This window comes from Dichomitus squalens (genome assembly GCF_000275845.1).
Source record: "Dichomitus squalens LYAD-421 SS1 unplaced genomic scaffold DICSQscaffold_11, whole genome shotgun sequence".
NCBI classification, from domain to species: domain Eukaryota; kingdom Fungi; phylum Basidiomycota; class Agaricomycetes; order Polyporales; family Polyporaceae; genus Dichomitus; species Dichomitus squalens.
The window spans coordinates 473,112-484,931 of NW_006766893.1; the positions used below are offsets into that span (position 1 = coordinate 473,112).

The 11,820-nt window shown below is 54.1% G+C and overlaps 5 protein-coding genes across 5 annotated transcripts; 3 read left to right on the forward strand and 2 right to left on the reverse strand.

Annotated features, from left to right (window-relative positions):
* Window positions 1-428: 428 nt before the first annotated feature.
* Window positions 429-1,183, forward strand: DICSQDRAFT_126746 (NAD(P)-binding protein; the record flags this gene model as incomplete). The annotated part of the gene is made up of 3 exons (XM_007365213.1): window positions 429-651; window positions 719-777; window positions 839-1,183. 3 exons carry the CDS (start codon window positions 429-431, stop codon window positions 1,181-1,183), a joined length of 627 nt encoding a protein of 208 aa, XP_007365275.1.
* A 1,071-nt stretch (window positions 1,184-2,254) lies between these two features.
* On the forward strand, window positions 2,255-3,425 carry DICSQDRAFT_180364 (NAD(P)-binding protein; the record flags this gene model as incomplete). Its single annotated transcript, XM_007365214.1, has 4 exons — window positions 2,255-2,279; window positions 2,337-2,789; window positions 2,853-2,911; window positions 2,973-3,425. 4 exons carry the CDS (start codon window positions 2,255-2,257, stop codon window positions 3,324-3,326), a joined length of 891 nt encoding a protein of 296 aa, XP_007365276.1. The 3' UTR covers window positions 3,327-3,425.
* Window positions 3,426-3,810: 385 nt separating this feature from the next.
* Window positions 3,811-5,459, reverse strand: DICSQDRAFT_59388 (WD40 repeat-like protein; the record flags this gene model as incomplete). Its single annotated transcript, XM_007365215.1, has 5 exons — window positions 3,811-4,354; window positions 4,415-4,674; window positions 4,731-5,101; window positions 5,157-5,293; window positions 5,350-5,459. The coding sequence occupies 5 exons, from the start codon at window positions 5,457-5,459 to the stop codon at window positions 3,811-3,813; spliced, it is 1,422 nt and encodes a 473-aa protein (XP_007365277.1).
* A 219-nt stretch (window positions 5,460-5,678) lies between these two features.
* Window positions 5,679-7,678, forward strand: DICSQDRAFT_161296 (transcription elongation factor). Its single transcript, XM_007365216.1, has 10 exons — window positions 5,679-5,833; window positions 5,931-5,993; window positions 6,049-6,199; window positions 6,254-6,454; window positions 6,512-6,708; window positions 6,949-7,074; window positions 7,132-7,185; window positions 7,243-7,253; window positions 7,313-7,333; window positions 7,391-7,678. Exons 1-10 carry the CDS (start codon window positions 5,771-5,773, stop codon window positions 7,404-7,406), a joined length of 903 nt encoding a protein of 300 aa, XP_007365278.1. The 5' UTR covers window positions 5,679-5,770; the 3' UTR covers window positions 7,407-7,678.
* Window positions 7,679-9,186: 1,508 nt separating this feature from the next.
* DICSQDRAFT_180367 (uncharacterized protein) lies at window positions 9,187-10,185 on the reverse strand. The gene is made up of 3 exons (XM_007365217.1): window positions 9,988-10,185; window positions 9,743-9,927; window positions 9,187-9,685 (listed from the first exon to the last, which is right to left on the reverse strand). Exons 1-3 carry the CDS (start codon window positions 10,117-10,119, stop codon window positions 9,544-9,546), a joined length of 459 nt encoding a protein of 152 aa, XP_007365279.1. The 5' UTR covers window positions 10,120-10,185; the 3' UTR covers window positions 9,187-9,543.
* Window positions 10,186-11,820: the final 1,635 nt, after the last annotated feature.

Sequence of the window (11,820 nt, forward strand, 5' to 3'; positions counted from 1 at the left end):
GAACGCGTACATGATAGTCTTGGGAAACCAGGGTATAAGAAAAAATGCTCGTAGGGCACGAGCAGCTTGAATTCACCTCGTAGATCACCGCATCCACATATAATTGCCAGTCATGTCTTCTTTCCGAGTTTGGTTCAGTGCGTATCTCCCGACTCGGACACATCGAGTACCATGATTATACTGAGTAGCTATCCCAGTCACCGGCACGTCCACGAGCTTCGGCCTTGCGATGGCTCGGAATGCCCTCGCCAACGGCGACCGGGTCGTTGCCACACTCCGGAAGCCTGAAGTGCTGGAGGATTTCGCGTCTCAGTACCCTCCTGCTCAGCTACTTGTACTCCGACTGGACGTCACAACACCCCGAGGGATCAAGGATGCGTTTGCCCAAGCTAAGGAAGTTTTCGGTCGCGTCCATATCGTCTTCAACAATGCCTGTTACGCTGGTCTTCGGAGAAGCTGAGGCGACCCCCGACGAAGCCGCAAGGAACGTATTCGAGGTGGACTTCTGGGGTGCCGTGCATGTGTCGCAGGAGGCGGTCAGGTTCTTCCGCGACGAGAACAGCCCGCAGGGTGGGCGCCTCATCCAGAATAGTGCTGCTGTTGGTCTGGTCACTCGTGAGGGGCTGGCATTCTATGGCGCTGCGAAGCATGGTGAGCCTCGCTCGTTGAGTGTCAATTACAAGGATGCTAGGGCATTGATAGACGAGGTGGAATTCAGCACTCGAAGCCTTCACTGAGACGCTAAGCAAGGAGGTGAACTCGGCATGGAACATCAAGGTGATAGCAGCCACGTCAAGCACTCACATACGTATAGTCTGACTTGTGGACCCACCCCTAGATCACCTCGGTTCTTCCTGGAGGCTTCGTTACCGACATAACGACTTCGGGCCAACTTATCCCGCAGCACCCTGCCTATGCTGACGACTCCAACGCAGTCGCTCTGGTGCGCAAGATGTTCATCGAAAATGCGAGCATGGAGGCGATGAACAGGCTGGGCTGTGGGGATCCAGCGAAGGGTGTCCAGAAAATCTACAAATTGAGCAAGTTGCCTAACCCGCCGTTGAGGGTGCTGTTGGGAAGAGATTCAAACTATATGGTCAAGGAGTGGCATACACAGCTGGGACGGGAGACAGAGGAGTACGCGCACTGGTCTGATAGTCTTGGTTTTGAAGTCGATAAGTGAGGCGTTGAGGCGACCGAGCAGTCGCGTACATGGAAGCTACGATGACACACGTACCCTCCGTGCCGTGCTATGCCGTCACTAATGAGATCAACATTCCCCGTGGTCTAGAAGCCAATGCTCCTTGGATACCTCGACACTTCAACAGGGTTTAGCTTCGAAATGGCCCGTTACATTCTCAGAAAAAGCCAGCGTCTTCTCACCAGTGAAGCCACTATGTCCACGATACCGTTAAAGTGAGCTTCGACTTATTGTGCTTCGGTGAACATGGTCAGCTGAGAAAGTAATGATACGGATGAACAGGTCTTACCTAGTAGTACTGTATCACACGGGTGTCTATCTGCGGCTGCCGAAAGTTCAATAAGCTTCTCAGAGCTGTATAACGGGTGCAAGGCCAACGCGTGAATCAGTAAAGTAGCGATCAATATGGAATCGAAGCAGGAGCATCCCTGTGACCAGCCACACACCACTTCGTGGTCGTGGACAGTAATGTACTGGTTAACCGCAATTTTTCACGAAGTGCTTGATTGAGATACCATGTCTTGAATTCATGGTCCTCACGAAGTATCTTCGTTCGATCGAAGCTAGGCACGAAAATGATTCGGGGGTTTCACCTAGTCCAGAGCGCTCTGTGAGGTATACTGAGTATCAGCTTGTAAGATCTTTGCCGTGGCACGCTTAACTGCTTACGGAGGTCGAGTGGATCGAGAAGTCTGGAGGGGGTTCGGAGGCAGCTCTTTTCGCGGTATTGTCAGTAGGCCGGGCGTCCGACCGTGCTTATTCTGGCTAAGGCCGACAAAATCCGATGCGCTATCCCCATCGGCCAGCGTCGGCTTCGAGATGAACGAGCGCTTCACGATCGCATTGAGCACCGACTGAACTTTTGAAGAGATCCCGAATGGCTTCGTGGCTCCCTAGTTGAACGGTAGTCCACATACGCTGCCGAATGGACGCGTGTCCTGCATCTATGAAAGCGCCTACATGGAGGGGACAATGCATATAAGAAGGCCATGATTTGACCAGGACGCACAACAATTCGTAACCAGACATCTGATCCTGCGTATTCGTCCTGCCATGTCTTCGTCTCGCGTTTGGTTGAGTGCGTAATCAGTTCGGAGGTCCGCGGCAAGCAGACATACTGACGTTGTGTTCCCAGTCACCGGCACATCGTCTGGCTTTGGCCTCGAGATGGCCCGCTACGCCCTCTCGAAGGGCGAGCGCGTCGTTGCCACCCTCCGAAGGCCCGAGGTTCTCAAGGAATTCGCGTCGCAGTATTCTTCCACCCAGTTGCTCGTCCTCAAGCTCGACGTCACCAAGCCAGAGGAAATCAAGGATGCGTTCGCCAAAGCGAAGGAGACTTTCGGCCGCGTCGACGTCGTATTCAACAATGCAGGCCATACGGTAAACGGGGAAGCGGAGGCGATTCCTGACGAGCCTGCGCGGAACCTGTTGGAGGTGGACTTCTGGGGCGCCGTGCATGTCTCGCAGGAAGCGATAAGATTCTTCCGCGAGGAGAATAGCCCGCAGGGTGGCCGCCTTATCCAGAACAGCGCTCTGATTGGGCTGGTAACCTTCCCAACGGCGGCATTCTACGCCGCTGCGAAGCACGGTGAGCATAGCTATGATCGATGATCGTCGTAGGAAGTGTGAGTCTTACCATGGCTCGCTTCAGCTCTGGAAGCGTTCACCGAAACGCTGGGCAAGGAGGTGAACCCTACGTGGAATATCAAGGTCAGCTTCGGCTACGCGCCTGACCAAAAGGATGAATCGCGACTCACAAATCCTATCCCAGATCTCCTCCGTACTGGCTGGAAGCTTCGCTACCGACATCGGGAAATCGCTCCAGATGATGCCTCAGCACCCTGCGTACGCCGACGAGTCGAATGCGACGACCATGGCACGCAAGATGCTGAACCAGATGTTGAGCATGGGCACAGACAAGGAAGCGGCCAAGATGCTGGGCTTGGGCGATCCTGCGAAGGGGGTTGAGAAGATCTACGAGTTGAGCAGGCTGCCGAACCCGCCACTCCGCCTGCTGCTCGGGAAGGACGCGAACCACATGTTCAGGGAGTGGCTTGCGCAGGTGACCAAGGAGATAGACGAGTATGCGTCGTGGTCGGATGATGTCGCATTCAAGGAGGAATGAAAGGAGCCAGACGTAGCCGTTCCCTTCCAAATAACCAGTAGCGACAGTTCTGGGACCTGCCTCTGTATATGAAAGCTAACATGGCAATTTGTTATCTCGAGAACCGCATGGCAGTGGAACTGGTGTCTCGCTCGGCCTTAGAGAAGCCGGCAGAAGACGAGAAATTGACATGGTTTTAGGGCCTCCGAGGGCACGTGCTACGGCTAGACAGGAGACGGGGGGACGGAGCTCAACGTCCAGATCGAGGATGTCGATGGATTCTTACTTTAAGATGACCTGCAACACCATGTAATCGATACCCATCTAGTCATGAACGATATCGACATACTCGAGGGTACGGGCCTGGCACTACTTGGGCGAGTTTTCCCGTAAGAGCGAAGGTCGTCATATTGTGAGTCTTCGCGAGCGTTCATCCACGCTTACACCGACCTCATTCCGGACCTTACAACATAAAGCGAGGACAGCGATGATCAGACAATGAACGCTAAGCAGATAATATGGTAGAGGATACAAGATTGTACAGTACAAACAACAGAAACCTACTGCCCCGCCTGCTCTGCGTAGACCTGGTGGTGATCAGATATGAGTACCGTTCCACAGAGCCAGACATTCGTTCACGACGCACCTTGATGGTCTTGTCCGCACCACCAGTGATCAGCCTCGTCCCTGTGACGTCGAACGTCGAACAGAACACACCCGCCTCCGCCTCCAACGAACCCGGTTGCGGGATATCGTCCATGTTCTGGAACGCCGTGCCCGTGTTCCAGTCCCACAATGTTAGTGTACCGTTGTCCCCACCCGAAAAGAACACACCCTCCGAGTTCACGGAGAGGGTATTGATGATCGCGTTGTGCCCGCTAAAGTTGAAAACGAACGTGCCATCAGGGCATTTCCACTTCTTGATATTGTTCCCGCCTGCGGACGCTGACGCGAAGCTGTACTCTGTCGGGTGGATGGCAAGTGCGCGAACAGACTTTTTATGGTGGGTGAGTGTCACCATGGTCTTTCCCGCAGCGAGATCCCACAACCTGCACGTGAACGGAAACCAGCTCAGCTAACGCATAAAAGCCCGGTCAAGCTGTACGCACCGAACGGTCGAGTCCATACTGCCGGTGATGACCTGGGGATCCGACTCTTGGCACTTGACGTCCGCGACGGTTGCCGTATGACCGGATAGTACGTGAATCTGCGCCTTCGTCCGCATGTCCCATACACGTGCTGACGCATCACGACCAGATGTAACTAAAACGTCCAGTGTTGGGTGCAGACTGAGCGCATATACTCCCGACAGGTGACCGTGGTAGTGTCGGATGACCTTGTTAGCTTCAAGGTCCCAACACTTGACCATCTGCACGCAAACATTCAACACAGGAGGCATGCACCGAACATACAGACTGAACGCACCTTGTCCTCTCCGCAAGAGAAGAGGTACGGGTGTCTTGATGACACCGCCAGACCACGGACTGTCGATATGTGGCCCGTTAATGAGAGCTTCAGCTCACCCGACGCAAGATCCCAAATTTTGATGACGCGGTCTCCAGCTCCAGTCGCAAACCACTTGTTTCCTGGCTCTACCGCGACACTGCGTACCCAGCCAAGGTGTCCTGAGATGACGCGCACGAGCTTCCATGGTGGGTGGTATGTAGGTTTGATTGTCCGCGTTGTTTTATGTAGCTGGAGTGCGCGGGTGAGGTTGGTGTTGGAGGAGAAGGTGGAGAGTTGGGGCGCGGGGGTATTATCTATTTGGGCAATCATGCGACCAGTGTCCGTGCTCGCTATACGATATTTGTTAGTACATCGCCGCGCTGAAGTTGCAAAGAGCGTGCTTACGTCCTGCGGTGATCATTTTCCTCTGTTCCTTAGGCTTTGCTGGGCCGACTGGACCTTGTTGCGCGAGCAAAGGTGCGGGAAGTTGCTTGTACTCCTTGTACTCGTCGTTTATTTTCACGGAAAGCCGTATCCTCGCGCTGTATGCGCTATATTTATGCGCTCTTCTCGTCAATAACAAAGTGTATGCACGCACCTTTTCTCCTCATCCTTGTACGTCTCGTCCAGACCGGAGGCGAAGATGTCTCGTGTCCGCTTTCCACATGCTTGAAGAAGGGGATTCAAAGGTGGCAGTGATGAAGTCATAGTAGGTCAGTAAGCGGAAAGACTGGCGGTACCAGCAAAAGCGCGACAAAGCAAGTAGTAAAGGGAGGACGAAGACCAGTAACCAACGCGGCGGTGGCGGCAATGAGCTCGACACGCCAAACGGTGAGCGCGCTGTTTGCTCTTATTTGTTCATCGCTTTGTCAGCAAGGTCCTGATGCGCGCGACCACGATGTCTGCGCTCTTTTGGACTGAGCCACGCTGTATGCGACGGTGTCGACGACCAGAGTGCCGTTTCTGTCGCCATTAAGAGATATAAGGGATCCAACCGTGTACAGTAGGGCGCAGACAACATGTCTGCTGCTGTAGAACTCAAGCCGCTTGTCAAGGCCCTGAACAGCGCTTCTACCGATGAGGTGTGTCCTATTGATCCTCCTATGACGTCCCCGTTCACTTGCGTTTTTCACCGTCGTGAACGCTACTGACGCCGATTGCACCCGGGAATATGTGTAGGAGACTGTCACCATCTTAAACACCCTCAAGCAGCAGGCGAAGATCACCGAAGCTGTCCTCAGGGTATGTGGCGTCGTTGTTGGCAACTAGCCCCAGTTGACGTAAAGGTCTCTTCCAGGAAAGCAAAGCCGGTTTGGCAGTCGGAAAGCTGCGTCAGCATTCCTCCAAGCAGGTTTCCGAGCTCGCGAAGGAGATTGTCAAGAAATGGAAAACGGAGGTTGAGCGGGAAAAGCAAGCGTCGGGAGGCAAGAGCGGAGCCAAACCTCCAGGTGCGTCCTCTCTTATCACGCGTTCACCCACATCCTCAGCTCGTCGTGTTCTAGCTGCGAAGAAAGCTGCGAGTTCGTCAGCAGCAGCCACCCCTTCCACTCCTGTTACACCCACGGCGTCCAATGCTGGTGGGAAGTTCAGCGACACCCGTTCCGCAAAGAGTGATGGCGTGAAGGTGGAGTTCACCGGCGACAAGACACGAGACAAATGTGCAGAACTCATCTACGACGCTCTTGTCTTTGATTCCGGAGCACGTAAGCAATCGCACTGCATTCGTGCTGGCGTCCTAGCATACTCACGCGATGTACTAGCGAGCGAGCTTATCTTGAGCCGCGCTAAGGACATTGAAAAGACTGTCCTCGCGGACAACGGGGGCGCGAACGCCAACTACAAGGCCAAGATTCGCTCGCTCTTCGTGAACCTAAAAGACAAGAACAACCCCGGGTTGCGAGAGTGTGTCATCTCTGGAGAGCTTCCTGTCTCCAAGCTGTGCAAGATGTCTAGTGCGGTGAGTTCATCCTTCTCTTCACTCCTAGCTTCAACGGTAGATCGGCCCACCTGCATATTTCGGAACGCAAGGTGTAGGTCTAATGTCAGCGGCTTTGATGCCGAACATTGCGTTTACGCGAGGCATGGCGACAGCACAAATATTGGCGTTCTCCCGCTGTAGTATTCTCTAGAAGCATTGCGCGCAGATTCTCATTTGAACAATTATTGTCCGACTCCCGTATTGATCACCACCTACCAGGATATGGCCTCAGAGGAGCGGAAAGCCGCGGACGCCAAGATCAAAGAGGAAAACCTGTTCAAGACGTTGGGCGCAGGAGAGCAGGAGGCCGAAACTGACGCTTTCCAATGCCCTCGCTGCAAACAGGTGCGCCTTTCCCCCTACTCGTTCCTACAATGAACCGCATGTTGAGCGCCTTCGTAGCGGAAGTGCCGTTACCGTCAACAACAGACCCGGAGTGCTGATGAGCCGATGACGGTACGTCCATCATGCTGCAATTCTAAGCATCATCGTCTAACTTCGTTTCGCTTCCAGACCTTTGTAACGTCAGTAACTCGAGCTTTCCTGTCACTCGTACTTCATCTTGATGACTTTCCTCCCATAGCTGTACCGTATGTAAAAATAGGTTGGCTCTTCTGATGCTCATAATCGCCTGCGATCATACTTACACCTGCATCCATAGATGGAAGTTCTCCTAATGCGCCCGCATATATTCACGAAGAACATATGATGTCCATAACGGCACCGCTGGCCCACCTCGCCCCCGCGGTTACTACCTACCTTAGTATCACTTTCCCTTCAAGTTACTAGTTCTCTGTTGCGTATTCTAGACCATGGCCTTTCGGCTTGCTATATCGCACCTACTTGCCGTCTCCTGTCCATCATACTCATGATCTCGTCTGCATCCATTCTTTACTCCGTCAGCTGTCAGTTCGTGTAATTATTCCGTGCCTATGTACCCTCGAACCAAGTCTCTGTATGCGGCAAGTGCTGAACGAATACTCGGTGAGACATGCGGGCGCCTACATTTCTGGTCTTGTCCTTCTGCCACCACTTCCTCCACATGGCACAGGATCCTCTCTCTGCGGAAACACCGACGCCTTCAGCGGAACGGTTCGACGTATGGGGATTGTAAGCAGTATGTGGATACCTCGCTCTTTCCCTATGAGCTGCTGACTGCGTGGACATCTCCGATATAGTCGAGTACGTGCCCACGCGGAGATTGATTTTGCACCAATGAACACTCCCATTGCGTACCGGATAGCCTCGTGTATGCATTCTGGGGTAGGTGTCTTGACAGCCGCCAGACTGTCCATTTGGGCCGAAAACCCGGATGCGCCTACGACGCCCAACCAAGTACGTGTCCTCTCGTGACCACACTTGGGAATGAAACGCTTGCAATGCTCTGGGACACGGTGATTCAGGACCGGGCCTGGACTAGTGTCGAAATTCTGCATGGATCACTGTACAGCTAACATGGGGGCAAACAGACCGGTCGTCGTCTCCATGTTCATTCGCTGCGAATCATAACATAAAGGCTTCCGGCACTGGCAGCTGTACGACGACCACACATGAGACTAGTATTTGGAGCGCACTTCTCAACGGCGCAGTAGGTCAACTAATCCCACATTGCCTGGGCAATTCAAGTGAGTGTTGCGCTGATGAGCAGTCCCCAAGCAGAGCTTGAAATCACCAATTGATAGGCCCGTAAGCTATTCAAGCCGATGGTAGGCCGAGTAAGAAGCTGACCCAGCTCGTCGTCCCGTGTTCATCGGGCATGTCTCCTTCGCATTCCCCGGAGGTCTGCTCACGTGCTCGAGCAGCCAAATTTGGCCGGCGCTCGCCCTTGAAGCTTGAAGGTTGTCAATCGTGAGACAACCCGATCATCGACCGTCATGCAGACATTGGTGCCCGCCACCATGGGTCTGTCGTTGTCATTTAGGTCAGCTTCGAGCTCTTGCATGGGACATAGCGCGCAACGCACCTGAAAGCTGAAACACCAGCATCGGCAGAGACGAGACGCTAATGTGTTGCTGTTGGTGAGATTATCACGCGAGCACCGACCCTTTCCGACTGTGCACTGACGAAGAAGCCTGTGGACAAGTCTTGGACGGTAACCGATGTTCCTGGTAGGAGGCTCCACCACTACGTTTCTCCGTCATTCCTCGACCTCCGCATCCGGGCCAATGGTCATGTCGCTTACTTTCTAGCTCCATCTGTGCCCCGGGGCTGGATGGACGGCTAGACGAAGGGCGGACCTGGTCTCGCTGTGCCTCAGGATGTAGGCGTTGCTTACGTGGATCGTGGCTATATTGGCTGACGGAATGGTTCCCATCGCCATTGCGTCGTCCTTCTTATGTGTCACCGCATCTTGGGTACATTTCCTGCTGTTGCTCATAAAATCGACATCCAGGACGTCATCGAGTGATTCCATGCGAAAGCTGTAGCATGAGGGCCCATAACTGCTCTTCAATACATCTGGGGCATAGTAGCTCCACTGTGTAGCATTATACTAACCGAGCACAGGTAGCCGAATGACAGGAGTGCACCTGATAGAGTTGCTAGCCGCTCACATATAGACCTGGATATCCACACTCTGCTTTGATAGCAAACCCCAAGTGTCCGTGAATACATAGAAGCGAGAAGACGTAGCAAACGGATGACCAGCGTAGTACGACTCTACCGAAAATCTCTCCGTGCATCTGTACAGTGAGTCCGTGCAAACCTGTTGTGACCGCTCGGAACCTTGAGATCTGACGAACTGGGTAGCATCCGAGTGCAGGGAAGTACTCAAGCTGCCACGCCGCGCAAGTTCCTTCATAGCAAGGTCACGCTTCAATAAGAGCGCTTATCCTCCTCAAGCTGCCAACGTTGGTCTTCTCCGTCTCGGTTCTCCCACAGCATTGCAGGGGCGCCCTGCTGCGGAGTACCCTTATCACCCAATTGCAGAGCCAGGCGGGCGGTTGGGACAACGACTCTGCTCCTCGGTTAGCCTCCATGACTTCACTGGGCCGCGACCTGCAGACAAGCTCACCGAAGCGCCGCAGGGTCCTCCCGGTCAGGACGGACGTCCCATTCTGTCTCCGTCCGAGTAGCAGCAACGCGTGCAGCACTCCGCGGCACCCCGTCGATACCAAGGTAGAGCCCCGTGGCAACGTTGCGGAACGTCCACCGCGTTGCGCCAGTCTCGGGTACCGACCTAGCGCGCTCCGCCACCCACTATGGCAAAGATGAGGTTTGAGCACTTCCGGTACCAGTATAGTTTGGTTGCGGTCATACCTTTTGATTGTCGCTGTCGGCCCAAGTTCCCGCGGCGACTGACTTGAAGTCAGCCATGGAGAGGTCAAGGACAGCGCGGCTCTTGGCGTGGATGAACCTGTAGGTGTGGCTGGGCTTGATCTGGACAGTCATGGTGGCGTACGGGTTGGCACTGATAGAGCACTGCGAGTAGATGGAGATGCGAGTCGAAGGACCGCGTACTTGTAGCCACTACTGGATGCTGAGGATGCACAATCCAGACTCTGGAAGGCCCCTCTTATAGGACGTAGGTATAGAGTGCTGGCATCCCATGGGCTCATAGCGAGCGCCGAAACGGGGTGTCGTTTACCTCAAAAGGGCCACCCACGTATGTGCGATCGAGGGACCATACGTACGTATAGCGGAGTGCTCAGGCCTAGGCCTTCGTGATGCAGGTATGCGTTTCGCTGGAGGTTGTTCATGCTACATTTGGGGTAAGAATCGTGAAGGAGCGCAAATTATGGTAATGCATGTCGTGCTCTTGCTACCCGTCACTGTCGCTGCGCATAAGTAACCAACCATCTCATGCGGACACTGCATTCCAACCGCCCCCGCAAAGAGGTGCGTAGTTCCCTCATCCGGCTCACGTACCGGGTTTGAATGTGGCGCCCAGAACGAGGCGACGACGATCCAGACTGAAGAGATTGCAGGACAGTTTAGCTGCACATATCGAGATCCAAGGAGGATGTCTGGGTGACGGGTGGACCGCATGCATGCGTCGCGGTACGCTTTTGCGACAGACTACGCCGGATGATCAAAGCGCTTGCAGCCACGCCCGATGCCCGGGCTCGGAATCTCAAGAGGCGACCTCGAACATCGCTGATAGGAGGTCCCCACAGGTACAACGGAGCCCGTGAGTGGGTACGCAGGATTGGCACGTTGCATCTTTTCTGCACCCGCAGAGCTCCAGTCTCAGGAGCTTTACAGCACCAAGCGCGTGGCTCTCGAGAGCGGAGCGCGCGTTCCCGATTGGATGGAAGTTTCGTACAGGTTAGCGGGGCGCCGTCTTGGCTATATACACTCTAGTCGCGGAGTCTGGTCAAATGCTAGATCACGTTCATGAGCATCGTGGTCGGCCAGCGGGCTTTCGTGCATCATCGTCCTGGCTTGTTGGGACCACCGCGAGGACACCACGCGTCATGAGCCTTATCAGGCTGACATTTCCGTTTATCAGGTTCGCAATAGGAAATCCGATATCTTCCTCGAACTTGCCCGTGCACCTTCGCCACTGTTCTTCGCTGAGATCCCACACCGTGCGTTCGTACAGCGTCAAGAGGTCAGGGTGTCATCGCTGGTTGGAAGGTAGCGCTTGGATGCTCAGTCTTCCCGGTCTTCTCGTACTGAAACTTTGGTGCCCTGTGGCTTACATCTGTGAGGGCCTGTTCGGCAAAGAGTTGGAGTTAGAGTTACCGGCATTTCATGCCCAAATATAGTAATAATATCTCGGTTTTCAATCTCGAGAAAACTCGAGTTACTCGGGCGAGTGCATGCGTTCGGATGCCTCCCAGTAACTCCGGGCGGTTGTTATCAGCTCAGGTCATAACTTATCTCGAGGCTCTACCCTTTTGGCAGCCTGCTTGATTCTCTCTCTATAGAGTATTGGGATGGCTACCATGACCGGCGTAGATTGTGATCAGACATCCGAGACCATCCTACTTGAGGGATTAGGGCAGGCTACTACCAAGGCCCGCCCAGTCAAAACAATGACAGTTACTGCTATAATAGCCTGTCTTCGGCGCTCTATTTGAGCCTGATGGATAGCTTGGTGAATTTAGACAGCTGCTCTTGTGTGGACCATGGTGAAGCAGGGATGAA